At 37.7% G+C, this 17,580-nt stretch overlaps 1 protein-coding gene across 1 annotated transcript; it reads left to right on the top strand.

Annotated features, from left to right (window-relative positions):
- The first annotated feature begins 586 nt into the window (after positions 1-586).
- LOX (lysyl oxidase) lies at positions 587-15,942 on the top strand. Its single transcript, XM_010369159.2, has 7 exons — positions 587-1,662; positions 2,017-2,125; positions 3,507-3,644; positions 4,901-5,057; positions 8,534-8,629; positions 8,992-9,107; positions 12,399-15,942. Exons 1-7 carry the CDS (start codon positions 1,032-1,034, stop codon positions 12,403-12,405), a joined length of 1,254 nt encoding a protein of 417 aa, XP_010367461.1. The 5' UTR covers positions 587-1,031; the 3' UTR covers positions 12,406-15,942.
- The last annotated feature ends 1,638 nt before the right edge of the window (positions 15,943-17,580 follow it).

Below are 17,580 nucleotides of genomic sequence, written 5' to 3' on the forward strand. Positions count from 1 at the left end.
TTAATGAATCTTCCTTATAGACACTGTGGAGATGAAAGATTGTTCTCCACTTCCACTCAAAGTACAAATCAGGCCGGCATTTTGAAAAAGAGACAGGTTTATTCATTGCTGCAGCGTTAGCTGGCTTTGTTCCCTGTAAAATTTCACTTTTGGTTATTAAAATATTCACTGTAGGAAATAAATTTGTAACCCATTTCTCATATTACCTACACACAGAAAAACAAAATTTGATATCCTGGGGTTTATTTGCTGAGGGCGCTTCCCATAAAAGCGAGTGAGTGTGCGTTGGGAAATGTGTCTGGTTAACTCTTCTATGGATAAACTTTAGTCACAATCCTCCCCCGCCCCCCTCTCGCCCCCAGCACCCTCCCAACCTCCCGACTTCCCGCCTCTCAAGGGCTGGTGACCTAATAGCATTTTTCTTCGTGCATATTTTGGCGTCGCCCCATGGCCTGGCTGCCTTTGCCTGTCTGAGTTTTTTGAAATTCCTGCATGTTCGCCCCAGATTAAGCCAGTGTGTCTCAGGATGTGTGTTCCGTTTTGTTCTTTCCCCTTAACGCTCCCTGTGCAACGTGTCTGGGGGGAGGAGGGCAGGGAGGGGAGAAAGGGAGGGGCAGAGGCGAGGAGCTGTCCGCCTTGCACGTTTCCAATCGCATTACGTGAACAAATAGCTGAGGGGCGGCCGGGCCAGAACGGCTTGTGTAACTTTGCAAACGTGCCAGAAAGTTTAAAATCACTCCTCCTTCCTTCACTCCAGACACTGCCCGCTCTCCGGGACTGCCGCGCCGCTCCCCGTTGCCTTCCAGGACTGAGAAAGGGGAAAGGGAAGGGTGCCACGTCCGAGAGCAGCCGCCTTGACTGAGGAAAGGTCTGAATCCCACCCTTGGCATTGCTTGGTGGAGACTGAGATACCCGTGCTCCGCTCGGCTCCTTGGTTGAAGATTTCTCCCTCCCTCACGTGATTTGAGCCCTGTTTTTATTTTCTCTGAGCCACGTCCTCCTCGAGCTGGGTCAATCTGGCAAAAGGAGTGATGCGCTTCGCCTGGACCGTGCTCCTGCTCGGGCCTTTGCAGCTCTGCGCGGTCGTGCGCTGCGCCCCTCCCGCCGCCGGCCAACAGCAGCCCCCGCGCGAGCCGCCGGCGGCTCCGGGAGCCTGGCGCCAGCAGATCCAATGGGAGAACAACGGGCAGGTGTTCAGCTTGCTGAGCCTGGGCTCACAGTACCAGCCTCAGCGCCGCCGGGACCCGGGCGCCGCCATCCCGGGTGCCGCCAACGCCTCCGCCCAGCAGCCCCGCACTCCGATCCTGCTGATCCGCGACAACCGCACCGCCGCGGCGCGAGCGCGGACGGCCGGCTCATCTGGAGTCACCGGCGGCCGCCCCAGGCCCACCGCCCGCCACTGGTTCCAAGCTGGCTACTCGACATCTGGAGCCCGCGAAGCTGGCGCCCCGAGCGCGGAGAACCAGACCGCGCCGGGAGATGTCCCTGCGCTCAGTAACCTGCAGCTGCCCAGCCGCGTGGACGGCATGGTGGGCGACGACCCGTACAACCCCTACAAGTACTCTGACGACAACCCTTATTACAACTACTACGATACTTATGAAAGGCCCAGACCTGGGGGCAGGTACCGGCCCGGATACGGCACTGGCTACTTCCAGTACGGTAAGTACCCCCAAGTCCGCTGGAACCACCCGTGCACCTGGTCCCCAGCTATGTGGCTTCTCGACGTGGCTGCCTGGGCGCGGCGGGCCCCGGTCCTCGCAGATCCGATCCCTCCCCCAACGCGCCTGCAGTGGCAGCCCTGGAATCTAGTGCAAACCGCGCGTCTGGCCCCTCCTGCTTCCTTTTCACATTGCCTTGCAGCCCCGGGAGTCCCCAGTTCTCTTGCTGCCCTCCGCTCCACTCTGCAGTCCCGGTGGGCGAAGGGTGAGCAGTAAGGGACCTAGAGGGGTAGGGAGTTGGAGCGGGGGGCGCCGGGTTGTTTCACTGCTGCGCCCGTCGCCTGCTGACGTTTAGGTCTCCCAGACCTGGTGGCCGACCCCTACTACATCCAGGCGTCCACGTACGTGCAGAAGATGTCCATGTACAACCTGAGATGCGCCGCGGAGGAAAACTGTCTGGCCAGGTACGGGCTGAGATGTCTGAGGCCCCGCTCCCCGGTCTTCCTTCAGGGGGCGCTCTGGTGCCTGGTTCTGACTGCTACTGTTCCGCGCAGACAAGTGTTAGGAAGTGGGACAAGAGCTGGGAAGTGGGACGTGACCTCCTGGGCATGCTGACCTGGACGGAGAGTTAATATTTTGAAGATTTCTGTGGGTTCTGTCTCAAACTGCAGCACGAATCAGAGAGGTGGCGCAAACCCTTATCCTGGAGACTGAAGTCTCATGCTCTTTTTCCAAGATACTTAAACTTGGAAAGTTTAAACTTGGGAGTCGATTGTTTCCAGTCACTTTTCATAAAACAACTATACAGTAATTCAAAAAATTTATTGTAATGAAGGGTGTGTTAATACCCCCTTAAAAGATTGGGGGCAAATTTGCCATCGTAGCCTCATTGGTCAAGACTAAGTTTTCCTCTTTTGTTTGAGACCACGATGAACTTGGTTGTTTCGGTATTACTTCAGCCAGAATAAGACCATGAGCAAGAACTTTGTTCTTCCACTATTCTAAAAATACAATAGTAACTCTGAGATTGGGGTTCTCTGAGTTTACTGCTGGGAAACAGCAAAGGGAGCAAAATATGTTTTAATAAAAATTTAATCAAAAATGTAAAGTATAAAATAAGGTCATCAATACCATCTGAACATATAGCCACACTAAATATATTAGTAGGAACACAGTAATGTTTATTTGTACATTTCTTCTACTTTGACCCTTTACAATTGTCAGGCTAAAGGAAGTGAAGACATCCACGCTCATTTTCATTCCTGAGTCTTGCATCACTCACACCATTGAACTCCCTGTGATGTTTTTACAGTACTGCCATTGTTTTGGGGTAGTGAAGTTACAAAATTATTAATTTAAATCTGGGTATGCTCTTTTAGAGTTATTTCCTCAGTTTGCAACTTATTAACTATTTTTAAAAGTTTTGCTAAATTTGAAGTTCGTAATAAATATCTGTGAATTATTTTTTATTGGGGGATTATTTCCACTTCAGTTTCACTCGTTCATATGATCAAACTTGAATTGATTCTAGCCATAAAGTTTACTTCTGACGTTTAGATTTTTAATGCTTATTTATTATGTTTTTACTGTTAAAATCTGTGGATTTCCATAGTTGTTATTCATTCACTTATTCACCAAATATTCATTGAGCTCTGACTGCTCCAAGACTGTTCTAGGAGCTTTCCAGCAATGAACAAAATAAACAAAATGCCCTGGCCTCTTGGAACTGATAGTCTAGTTGGGGAAGGAGGATTGTCACTACTATATAATGGAGGTTTTATTTGTAGTTTTGTCTTTAGTTAATATTCTATGAATATAATAATTTTTCTTTTTTCAAAATCACAGTACGGCATACAGGGCAGATGTCAGAGATTATGATCACAGGGTGCTGCTCAGATTTCCCCAAAGAGTGAAAAACCAAGGGACATCAGATTTCTTACCCAGCCGACCAAGATATTCCTGGGAATGGCACAGTTGTCACCAGTAAGTAAATGGGCCTCCTGGGTACTTTTGAGTTGCTTTTCATTTTTCGGGTGATTTTTTGACATCACAAATGCAAGTCTTATTTCTTACCTAAAGGGAGAAAATTGCTATTATTTATATTTTGAATTTTTCTCTATGTAATTTGACATAACCCATCTACTACACCATTCTGTTATCTTTTGAAATAGAAAATCTGAGGCCCAGCTTATTAAAGCTGTTGATAGGATACAGCAATTGACTTCAATAAAATTTACTCCAATGCATTACAGATAGAATTTCTTTAAAAGTCCATTACAGCCGAGATCATCTACAGTTAGTTAGCATTAAATAGCCTTTCATAAAGACCACACGTTTTTTATCACAAGGATTCAGAAACCATTCTCAAAGAAAGATGTAGATGATACACCCCCTGAGCTCAGAAGGACCTTCTTCCATCTTTCAAAAGACCTGTATCAAACCCAAGGTGGTTGCCTGTTCTATCCTAAATTTAAGGAGTTTTACATAAGGTAATCCTATCATTTGCCTTAGTAACTTGCCTGGGAGTTAATTGTCAGGAAATCCTGATGTGTGGCCTTAAACTTACTTCCTGAAATCCAAGCCAGTCCCCTTTGTGTTTCCTTATGTGGGAAGATGAACAGCTCAGCACCTTCTGTTTAATGAAATGACAAAAGTAGATATAAGTCACCCACTTTCCTGATAAAATAGGAATACTTTATTTCTAAATAAAAGTGTATGCTATTTAAATAATAATGGTGGATAAAACATGCCATGATTTCTCCTTTGCGTTTCACTAATGATTTTAAATATGTGAGAACTCAATTTTTTAAAAATCTCATAGAAACCCTGAAAAAGTAATGTGCTGCTATTTGGAATGAAACATCAGCAGTGGCAGCCAAGAGGAATACACTAGAGAACACATGGCAAGTTTCACTTCAGAACACATAATTTATTGTCCATTTCTCTGTAATATTCAAAGACAAAATGGGGTGCAATAAGAAAGCAAAATAATGAACTAAGTCTTTTGTCCTAGTAGCAAAGTTAAACCTTGCAATTTTGATAGATTTATGTCCTGGGGGCGGGGGGGGGGGGGGCGTAAAAAAACCCTAGCATGAATCTCTCTTTTAGAAGATAAATTTGGTCTCAATTTTAATGTGAAAACAAATTTGTGAAGCCATGGGGGAAGTCATTTAATAACTTCATTGCTTTCTCTGTATGTAACTGACCACCCACCATCTTTTTGTTTTGTGGGATGTTAGACATTACCACAGTATGGATGAGTTTAGCCACTATGACCTGCTTGATGCCAACACCCAGAGGAGAGTGGCTGAAGGCCACAAAGCAAGTTTCTGTCTTGAAGACACATCCTGTGACTATGGCTACCACAGGCGATTTGCATGTACTGCACACACACAGGTATGCTGGCACCCTGAAATCTGGAACCTCAAGCCTCAGAGAGAAACAGGTCATCTACCATTAGTTAGCATTAAATAGCATTTCATAAAGAACACACATTTTTATCAAAAGGATACAGAGACCTTTCTTAAAGAAAACTGAAGATGATATACCCCATGAGTCTAGTATTTTCTTTCCTCTCACCTCTCTTTTGTAAAGCATTCAATTTGAGGTCCACGTTGTCAAGATGGAAAATAATTGGGAAAAGGAAAATGACGGCTTGATGATCCAAATTACTTTTTGAAGTATTTCCAGTTATGCATGTAGCCCCTATTCATGATCACAGGTCACTGTGGGTCCTTGTTATGTTCCACAATGAAGAACAGAAAATTACTCTCTGAAAAAGTCTGAATAGTCGACAACATATGCACCCATTCTGTATTCCTTAACCGGCTTAGTAAATAACTGTAAAAAAAAAAAAAAAAAAAAAAAAAAAAAAGATATCTCTGTTTTTTCACCTGTGAAACCATTCCTTCCTTCTGTTTTATGCTGGAAATAGAATAGTGATTGGGGTTAGCAAATAGAGGAGAAATACGTTTCTTTAAAAACACTTTAAAAAGTTGTCTCTTTTAATAATGCAAATTAGAGCAGAAGGACACCATTTCTTTCTCCACACGTATATATTTAAATCTACAGTATAATTGATGTCAGATGTTGTTGGGATGGATTTTTTTAAAGTAGTGCTGAACTCAGCAATTTGTGTGTTTTATCATAGGAAAATGTGTGTCAGTTAAAAGCTATGTCAGTATTTCCATATGAAACCCTAATTTGTAAAAGGACATTATAATTTGACTCCTGCCCAGATCTTGGCAAAGTGTAGTGAATGTACATAACTCAGGGTACAAAGGGATCAGCAGTTGGCATCTTGGGAAGCAAATTCCAGGGCTGTGGCAGGAAGCTGTTTGGTGACCTAAATGTTACCATTGCTTTTTTCTCTGAGCTTAGAACATCATAGCAATTGGAGGGGGAAAAGTTAACTTCTACATGACTTGGGACAGCATTTATTTAAGAAAGAAGAAATGTAACTTATCCACACATTAGTCATGTGTGTGTGTAGAGATTCCCTTTTCAGTGATCTGCAAGTCCTGTGCAAGGGTGCAAGGGACCTAAAGTTTTTTCGCCCCATTTATAAAAAGAGGCACTCTGGACAGCTCACTCTGAAATATTTGAAGCTGGGATTGTAGACATTATAGCATTTCCCGTTCCCCCCTTCTTTGGGGTAACCCCATTTCATTTTATATGCTAGCTTTCTTGTTAATCATCTTCCATATATGTTCTTCTTAACCATTATTCACCAAATCTTGCATTGAGTGATTTATATATTTGATTTTTTTTTCATTAGACCAATTTCTCTTTCACATGGCTTCATTTAAAGGAAAAAATAATCTCTCAATCACCCAGTGATGACTTAGATTAGTTTTACTGTAATGCTGCTTAAATGTATTCAAGCATAAAACTAGGTATAACTTCTTTAGATTTATACTTGTATATATTAATAACTCCTGCATTCTGAGACAAAAATTTACATATTAAATATGTACAAAACTAAAACAGCTGCATTCACCCTATTAATTTCATGTAACAAATAGCATGTATTGCTAAAACTCAAATTGCTGATTTAGAGAGCCTCAGCTAACATTCTACATTTAATCTGTTTTTATATTTTGACTTTGCCTACATGAAATGCCTGTTTGCCTTAGTAACTCTAGTTTTTGTTTGCCTGTGCAAATAAGCAAAGCTTATATTTAAATTCTGCCAGCTGATGAATTCTAGAGTGCCAATTTCAGCATTTTTAAAGGTCTTTTGTCTATTTGAAGGCAAGATAAGCATTGAAGCATTATTTAAACCCATCTTAAATGAATATCTAATCCAACGAACCCTTTACAATGTCATGAACATTGTGGTAGTAGTAGAAGTAATAGCTAACACTTATTGAGTATGTATTATATGCTAGAATCAGAATTGTATGCTAGAATCAGACCAAAAATTCTTCATTTTGTATTTACTACTCAACATACTGTTAAGTGATGTATAGATCAAGGTAGGAATCTAGACGATAACAATAGAATATGAGTCTCACTGCTGCAACACTGATCCTTCTGAGTTTGACCTGTCTGTGCTATTTGTGCTGTATGACAGCACAATTCTCCCCTGCTCTTCCCAAAACAAGCTATAGCTAAACCAGCATTGGCAGAGCATGCTAAGGTGATTTTACTCTCTCTTGGGTGACCAAAGTGATCTTAAACAGCAAAGCAATATTGGTTGCTAGAATTGAGTGACAGTATTGAGTTAAAGTAATTCTAGCATGTACTTTTAAATTTAAATTACTATTAGAATGAAAATACAAGTTAAAACATTTTGTGAAGAACTAATGGAATCAAGAATATACCTACAGACTCCAATCTGAGGAAACTTCTCCAGACTATAACATTCTTAAAAGCAAGGATTGTATTTGTTGTATTTTTCTCCTCCCAGCCTATAGAAGGCACTCATTTACTTATTGATGTGAAAGTTTTAGCAAGTGGAGTGATGTGGCATTCATCAGTTTAGTCATGCATTTACCCCTTCAACAAGATATGTCATGTTTCAGTGACTGTATGAGAAAGAGTATAGTGTGGTAGTTAAGAACAGGGACTCTGGACTTTGATTACCGAAACTCAAAACCAGCTTAGCCCCTTACTAGCTGAAAACCCTTGGGTAAGTTATTTGATCTTAGTGTGCCTCAGTTTTCTCATCTATAAAATGGAGATAGTAATAGCACCTCATGTAGTTGTGAAAATTGAATTTTTATATGTGTGTGTATATATGTATATACACACACATATATATATATTAAAATGTTTACAATTGCTCCTGCCACATACTATTTAATAAATGTTAGTTATTCAAAGATGCAACATAGACTCCACCCTTAGGTAACTTGCAACCTCTGGTTAGCTATATTCTTACATAGCATGATTATAACTCAGAGCAAAAAGGGATAAACACTATAAAAGCTATCCACAATAAAAAGTATCATGGCCGTTCAAAGTACAAGAAGGTAATTTCTAAAAGGGGAAATTGAGGAGGATTTCACTGAGAAGAGGATATTTGAGCTAAGTTAATTATTATGTGGCCTTTGTTCCTGAACTGTTAAAAGTCTAGAATTTTGGTAGAGACCTATTTTGTTCCTTCAGATTGCATTTATCTCTGGTGATATATGACACTTTTAAGAAGTGAGATGTACTACTACTTATATTAGTCCTATATCTTTTTTAGCTGGAGGTGCTATAAGGCTGAGTAATAAATACTTCTCAAGGGAGATGAAATATAAGTATAGTTTTATGTCAGAATCTTGTAAGTACTAACTTAAAATTTAATTTGCAAATAATAGCATATTATTTAGCATAGCCTAACCATATACCATCATTTAACATTTTTTATGTTGTTTATTTTAGGGATTGAGTCCTGGCTGTTACGATACCTATGGTGCAGACATAGACTGCCAGTGGATTGATATTACAGATGTAAAACCTGGAAACTATATCCTAAAGGTAAAGACCTTTGAAAATATACCATGCATTTATATTGCAGATCAATAGGCCCTCCTTTCTGGATTCAAATGTTAAATAATCATGGTATTGGAAGCAATTATACATCCTCAAACTTTTTCTAAACAATCTAATCTAATCTAATCTAATCTAATCTAATCTAATCTAATCTGTCTTATTTTAAAGAACTTCAGGGGGAAATATGCAGTCTCCTTCCATAATATCTCCGGAGTTTAACCACTTAACTTAAAAATCCCTTCCCTGCTTGATTTAGCTGAGTCCCTCATTAACAATTTCCTTATTGTAGCCCTGTGGAAAAAGAAATACTGAGGAACTCTAACACAAATGCTGTTTGTATTGTCCAGGTCAGTGTAAACCCCAGCTACCTGGTTCCTGAATCTGACTATACCAACAACGTTGTGCGCTGTGACATTCGCTACACAGGACATCATGCGTATGCCTCAGGCTGCACAATTTCACCGTAAGTGTTATTTGCTTAGCTAAGTAATTGTCACAAATAATTTTTGTTCATGCTCAAACATTATACATGGAATGTATCTGTTTCTACTACTACAGCAGCTTTCTTGTAAGCAGACCAAAGGCAGAAAATAGTATGCAGTCTGATTTTTTTTTTTTTTTTTAATAATGGAAGGCAAAGGAGAATGTACTAAGGTTTTTAGTTTTCAAGAGAAGCTTACTTTTCAGGAGAAGACATAAACAGACCACAGTGTTTACCCAGAAGGCATTTGTGAAGGCCCAATATATCAAATTGCTCAATATGTAGAGTGGGTGAGCTTATAGAAGGCCCAGGAATTGCTTCCTGCCCGTTCCTCACAGTCCCTGAAAAAATTGCTAGGATTCTTCAAAGTACATTTTGAAAACCACTGCCATAAAGTAAGCAACTGAAGAGATCAACCCCCCTGGTCTGTACAAATCAAGATGTCATATATTTGAGTTCTAGAACCATGGATACTAGGAAAATACTCTGAAAAAGATTGAGGTATGTGGAGGTTTCTTTATAATATTCCTTCTCCTGAGACTCTTCTTCGAATGGAATCTTGAAAGGTATCTATTCACAGGGAGGTGCTTTGATGAAAATAATGAAAGAAAGTTGGGTAGGTTTGCCTGTGCGCCTGTCTGTCCTGCCCCATCTCCTTAAGCACTACCTCCCCAAGTGTTGCTGGGTGCTAGATTATAATTACATATGCCACTTGAGTTATGGCTTCCCAACAATGAGAATACTATTTCCATTGGAATGATACTCAACACTCAACAGCTTTGCTTTGTCACTGGGGAACCACCAGTGCCACTGGATCATACAGACAGGTATAGCAGAGCTCTACTAGAAACTCATAATTAATAGAAATTTCTGCCTGATACAAAACCCAGGACTTTATACATAAAGAAGCAGAGACTGTGCTTTACAAGTGTTGTCACAACATTAGAGATAGATGAAGCCTATGATAGCAAAAGGATAGCACTGAACAAATAGTCACATACATTCTTGTGAACATGCCCACAGCACAGAAAACCTGGCAGATTTTATGGCCCATATTGTGTGGAGTTGGTTATAGTATAACTAACCCCTGCCCCCCACCGCCAGAACACCAGTATAATTTAAGCTAAAATAATTTGCACTTAAATAAACAGATTAGTTAATTTTCTTAATTTTTATAATTCCTTAATTTATTCATCCATTCTCCATGTATTTATTCATTTGCACTCTCATTTTTGTACTGTTTGTTGATGCCCTGAACCAGATATTACTGAATAATGCAAACATAAATAGGACTACTAATCTCTATACTGCAGTAGCCTTATTACACTCTTTTCAGTTAATTACTTAGGAATTTCTTTGTTTAATGTCTGTCTCCTGCTCCAGTCAGTGATGGCTGGGATCTAGTCTTTTGTCCACTGTTGTATACCCATTGTCAGGTACAGGTCTGCCACCTTGCAGCCTCTCACTCACTGCTTAATTAATTTCTTTCTCAAATAATTTGAGTAAAGGCATTTTGAGTAGGGGAAGTGAGAGAATTACACATATAACTGTAATAGAGATAACAATATGAAAAGTTTCATGAGGGGTAAAATAAAATGTGGTGGGATCAGAAGGACCTTTTTTATAAGTTTGGTAACTCCCAAGTATGTCTTACTGACTTCCCACTAGAAATAGGTCTGGAGAGGTCTGTTCCATAGAATGTCTCTTGCTTTTAATCAGTAGATTCCATTGAATTGGATATTGCCAGATATTTAGAAGAAATAAAAATTGTTGTATTTTTCCAGCAATATGATTGTACAAGAGGGATTCCTGATGTGGTCACTCGTATAGAGTTGATTTTTTTTTTCACTAGTTATTACTGACTGTAACAAACTTCAAGAGTGGTTGAAGTTGGAATGTTTATAACCAATATAGATAAGATGAAAATATGAAAAAGTGAAATTACTCATAATTAGTGATCATAATAAAATATCATACTTATTCTGAGTGGAAATATTGGGGAAAGTATAGAATATTTGAGAAAAAACCCCACACCTTGAGGATAATAATGCTCGCTTCTTATATTCTGACTTTCACATCAGGCCTTCCTTCCTAGGAATCAGAGTTCAGAGAGAGGAGAGGTGTCTTTGGGCTGAGTTTCAGGAGTGACTTTAGAATACATTTGAATTGGGTCTTGAAGTCTGAGGAATGCACTGGGGAGCATTAAGGAAAGGAAATCCAGGGCAAGTCAGCATCACAGGCAACTTGCATGGCAGGAGGAAACTGCAGGGCATGTTTGGAAAAACAAGTCTTCTAGTTTGGCTAAAGCATAAATTTCGTGGAGTTAGGAGTTGGACAAAAAGGATGGAAAAGTAAGTTGGGGCCAGATGGAAGAAAGCCCTGAAGAGCAGGCTAAAATTTATTCTGGAGGCAGTGGGAGGCTGAAGCTTTTTGAGCAGGAAGTGTAACTTGCCTAAGGCCCTCAGGTCATTCTGGTGGCTGCGTAAGCAGCAGTGAGTGTCACTCTGAAGACATATCGTTTATCAGTTCACCGATTTCTTTTCCTGCCAGATATTTAAGAGCATTCTGTTGATGTGTAAAAGCCACCCAGTAAATAGGTGTGTGCTGTTAATGTACCCTCTCTCCTTCATTTTCCTCATTGAAACAAAATGTATGGACAAGGTGACTCTGAGGCTCCTTTCAGTTATAAAATACTGTGTTTTTTTTTTTTTTTTTTTTTCTCATCACAGAATTTACTGTTTGGAAATTGATAGTTTATGATTTGGCATAAGTGAATTTTTACTTCCTTACGTGAAGATCTATGATCGCATTTAAATACAGTAATATTTGATTGATCTTTTGGTCTAGTTTCTGCCTATTAATGTATTATTCTATATCCAAAGTCATGCTGGAGAAGGACTAATTCAAGATGGAGCAGAGGCCTTGACTCTGCTTCTTGGTGGATGTGCCACCTTGTTCCATGGAATGAATTCCCCTGGTCAGGGTTGCTGGTGCCAGAAGTCCTGCTGTACTCTTGAGTGTTTCAGAAGTGGTTTCTTTGCTTCTAAATGTGAAGAGTGTAGGCATTGGGCATCTCTGCTGTTGATATAGTCACTTTCTTCAAACCATTATTAAAATGATATACTACTGCATAATTTCACAACATGATTGCTGCTTAGATGGAGGGAAACTGTTGCATAAAGTTTTTAAAAGGTTGACTTTAAATTTGTCTATTGTACTTGTTCATTATATTATAAGGTTAATAATTTGTCTTATTTTGTCTTCTTAATCTAGGTATTAGAAAACAAGGCAAAACTCCCAATGGATAAATCAGTGCCTGGTGTTCTGAAGTGGGAAAAAAATAGATTAACTTCAGTAGGATTCATGTATTTTGAAAAAGAGAACAGAAAACAACAAAAGAAATTTTGTTTGGACTGTTTTCAATAACAAAGCACATAACTGGATTTTGAACACTTAAGTCATCATTACTTGGGAAATTTTTAATGTTTATTATTTACGTCACTTTGTGAATTATCACAGTGTTTCAATTCTGTAATTACATATTTGACTCTTTCAAAGAAATCCAAATTTCTCATGTTCCTTTTGAAATTATAGTGCAAAAGGATCAGTATTATTTAAGTGAATGAGCCAAAATGACTTTGAACTGAAACTTTTCTAATGTGCTGGAACTTTAGTGAAACATAATAATAATGGGTTTATATATGTCATAGCATAGATGAATTGAGAAACAATGCTCCTACTGTTTATATACATATGGACACATCTGGTGCTGAGAAAGAAACAAACACATTACCATTGGTGTCAAGAAATATTACTATATAGCAGAGACATGGCAATACATGTATTCAGATAGTTACATCCCTATATAAAAATTATGTTTACATTTTAAAAATAAGTAGATAACTTTCTTTCTTTCAAATGCACAATTTCATTTTGACTTGAGTCAACTTTTGTTTTGGAACAAATAAGTAAGGGAGCTGCCCAATTCCTGTCTGATATTTCTTGAGGCTGCCCTCTATCATTTCATCTTTCCCATGAGCAGAGAGGTTGTAAGTGGGATTCTTAATATCACCATTCTTGGGACTGGTATACGTAAGGCAGCCATGAAACTGGGAAGTCATTTTGATGACTGATGTGATACATCCAGAGATAATATGCATTTAAACATATTAAAATATTTGCCAAAGATACAATTTTCTTGCTGACATAAAATCATATAAACAAGTCCCCACCAAACCATAACTGTCTCTCAAATAACTTAAAAAAATTGAAAAACATTTTAGGATTTTTCAACTTTTCTAGATTTTAAAAAGATGTTCAGCTATTAAAGAGAGGAATGCTAAAAATTTTACATTATTTAGAACACAGGAATATCATCCTGTGTTCTATTCAGGCTTATTCAGGAATCAGTCACACGTGTGTGTGTCTGAGATGTAGTCTAAATTAGCAAAGCTCATAGTATTACATACTTGAGGGGTTGGTGAACAAAGGAAAAATATACTTTCTGCAAAACCGAGGATCATGCTGCGTAATGAGACAGGTGTGATTGCATTTTAAACTGTGAAACCATGTGCCATAATAGAATTTTGAGATTTTCGCTTTTTCCTAAATTCAAGAAAATGAAATTACACTTTTAAGTTAGTAGTGCTTAAGCAGAATTTTTCCTACATTAACCAGTATTAAAATCTCAAGTAAGACTTTCCAGTGCCAGAACACGTTAGGTGGAATTTTAAAAGTGCATCGGCATCCTGTATTACATGTCATAGAATTGTAAAGTCAACATCAATTACTAGTAATCATTCTGCACTCACTGGGTGCATAGCATGGTTAGAGGGTCTAGAGATGGACAGTCATCAACTGGCGGATATAGCGGTACATATGATCCTTATCCACCAGGGCACATGCTTACCAGTAGACAGTACAGACAGAGCTTTTGTTGAGCTAGTAACTGAGCTATGGAATAGCTTCTTTGATGTACCTCTTTGCCTTAAATTGCTTTTTAGTTCCAAGATTGTAGAATGATCCTTTCAAATTGTAATCTTTTCTAATAGAGATATTTTAATATACTTGCTTTCTTAAAAAACAAAAAAAACTACTGTCAGTATTAATACTGAGCCAGACTGGCATCTACAGATTTCAGATCTATCATTTTATTGATTCTTAAGCTTGTATTAAAAACTAGGCAATATCATCATGGATATATAGGAGAAGACACATTTACAATCATTCATTGGGCCTTTTATCTGTCTATCCATTCATCATCATTTGAAGGCCTAATATATGCCAGGTACTCACATGCTATGCATTGAGACATAAAAAAGACTGTCTATAACCTCAACAAGTATTAAAAATCCCATTATTACCCAGAAGGTTCATCTTATTTCATTTTTAGGAAATAAAATTACATGTCTATAAAATTTCAATTTTAAGCACTATTGTTTTTCATGACCATAATTTATTTTTAAAAATAAATTAAAGGTTAATTATATGCATGTGTGTATTTCTAATAATTAAAAATGTGTTCAATCCCTGAAATGTCTGCCTTTTAAATATAACACCTACTATTTGGTTAATTTTGACAATTTTTTTTTCAATTAGGAAGCTAAAAATACTACTTTATTCCTTAAGTGAACTTTCATTCCCCTCCCGGCGCCTCTAAACACACCCAAGTAACTCACAAGTACTGATTTAACACTCAGTATTTTTGAACTTCTTTGAATTATTTTGAACTTTGAATCTCTTCTCTGAATAACTGCCAAAACTCAAAGATAATGATTAGTTGATGAAGGTTATCAATTAATAAAATAAAGAACACAGACCAGTCTTACCAAACTCTAAATACATTTAAAAAAATAGGAACTGGCAATGATAAAAAGAATGTTGAGTACTGACAGGAGATTGGCTTTTACACTAAAAAAACAGAAAATGGACTAAATAGGATCATAATTTCGGAGTTTATGAGTCAGTTTACAATATGCCATATTAGTAATCTCATAATGATTCAGACCACAGTCTGGGTTAAAGATGTCTTGAGCTCTGAGGCTAGCACTCAGTCTTCCAACAGTAGCATAACATATATGAGTATACAACTTGCCTATTTCCAGAAAATCTGTATATTTTTATAGAATAACTTTATTTACAATTTCTATCATCCAATTACTCACTAGGCATTATCTGTAGTAACTTTTTTCGGAATATTCAGATTCTAGAAGCAATGCAATTCACTAAAATTTTCCTGGCACTGAGAGTTAATCTTTAGCAGATTGCATGAAAATACTGAATTCCTGGTAAGGAGATACTTTGTTTTTAAAATAATGTGTTTTGATACCAGTCAGTGTATTAACTGCTAACTAAAAAGTACCCTTTTTTCTATATATATTTTTTCTTTTGAGCTCATATTCACAATCAATATATTCAATCAGTGAGTTAAGTCTCATTCCTAGCTACCAAAATTCCTGGGCCACTTTTAAACACTAAACATTTCATTTATCCTCTAACCTGAAATGGTGCTGAGTTATTTAAATCTGAATGTAAGATGCATTAAATCTTAGCTGATGGTATATAAACATTTAATTAATATAAAACTGCTTGCTATAAACTAAGTAACATGTCATTTGGTGTTATGTTTTTAATGAAGTTTTAGCTTCCCCCAAAGTTTTCAGGAATGTTATTTGTAAGACATGTGTAACTTTTTTGAAGAACTCTTATTTTAAATGCTCAGACATTGGCTTTATATTCTTCTTTGCATTCTGATATTCTTTTATTATACATCTATACTATGATTGCAAGATTTTATAAAAATGCCTTGAATAAATGATTTCAAGTGTATATAGTAGTCATTTGTTGTTATATAAATAAATCATCTGATGTTCATTTTAGGCTAAAATGTTATAAGCCATGGATATGGTTGGTAGTTTTTCTTAATTGCCTTTTGTATTCACAAATTGTTTAATAAGATCACATGACTGGAAATTTGTCTATGATGGATAAAAATTTAGCTGATATTTTGAGTAGACACTGTGGTCATACATAAACTTTTATCACCATTACCAGCTACTTACAAGGGCACACAGCAGGCATTGCAAGAACAATCACACTGCTTTAATTAGGGTTTACAAGAAATATATCTGACTATAGATGTAAACATACACATATGTACATATTTGTTTAGGAAATACATCTAACTCTAGCTATAAACTGTTTACGTAAAGAGATACGTTGCTGTCATAGTAATCCTTATTTAAACATGCACTAGATTAGCCAGAAATCTCGCAACCTGAGAGGGCAAACAGACCCAAACTTTGGGCAAGTGTTTTTGGGGAACAACTCACAAAATTAACCCACAAAAACAATTCATTCTTAAGGAGTCTTGCAGGTAAAACAGATGTAGACTTGTGGCTGGCAATTTGCAGATTCAAGTTGCAGAATAACAGTGATACTTAAAACCACAAATTTCCTGTTTCTATCTCCTGCTCAAGGCAAAGCATCATCATTGCAAAGATGATTTCCTTTGTCTCATCAGTGTACAGTGTTTCAAGCAGTGTTCATTAATTAGCTCAGTAACCAAAGACAGAGGTGTGTAGATCTTTCCTTTTTGTCTGAAAACTCATCTGCCTTTATATGACTCATTTGTTAATATTTCTACTCCTTACCACAGATGTTACTAGAGGATTAACACACAGGTTGAATACATCACGAATCATAGCAAATTGTAGCTTAAAATCAGAGCCCTTTCCCCATACTTCTTTTTAATTTGAAGAGTAAATAGTATTTATATAGAATTAGGAGAATATTGATTTCCTAAAACATGTACTAAAGAGTTCCAGTTTCACAAGATACTCAAAAAGGATCCAATATTAAGTAAGTATGGGAAATGTTACCTTTCCCATATTTTGGGAGATTCACAATACTTTTTAGCGTATATAAGTGTCGGAGAAATCCTGCGGCAAAGAAACCACTTCGTTATCTAGTGTTTCTTAAATTTGTTTTGTCACAAGTCTTTTTTTAAAATAGCACTCACTATCCTAGTATACAATTTTTGTTGGAAAACTCTGGGATACACCAACTTAAGTAATTTGAAATTTGTAGAAATGAGATCATTTGCAAAGTATTTAAAATAAATGTGGCAGCATTTGAGCTATAGGACACAAGGATACTGGATATCCAAAACTCACTAATTTACTGCCTGCCTCACTTTCTAAAAACTATAGAACATGGTTAAATAAGACCTTTTCAGTAGAAAGGATTATTTAACTCTCTAAATCATGTTCTATTTTAGAAAAAAATATAGGTTTTTCCTATTTGTTAGATAACTTGAATGCTTTTAGGTAGCCCTTATTAAAATCTCTTCCCTCACAAATCTTAGTTGTTTATAACATTAGAGTGAAACAATCATTTTCTTCATGGTTCATTCAGTTTGTATACTTAAAACTATATTATGCATAACTGCATAACT

Source organism: Rhinopithecus roxellana, chromosome 3 (assembly GCF_007565055.1).
Source record: "Rhinopithecus roxellana isolate Shanxi Qingling chromosome 3, ASM756505v1, whole genome shotgun sequence".
Classification (NCBI taxonomy): Eukaryota; Metazoa; Chordata; class Mammalia; order Primates; family Cercopithecidae; genus Rhinopithecus; species Rhinopithecus roxellana.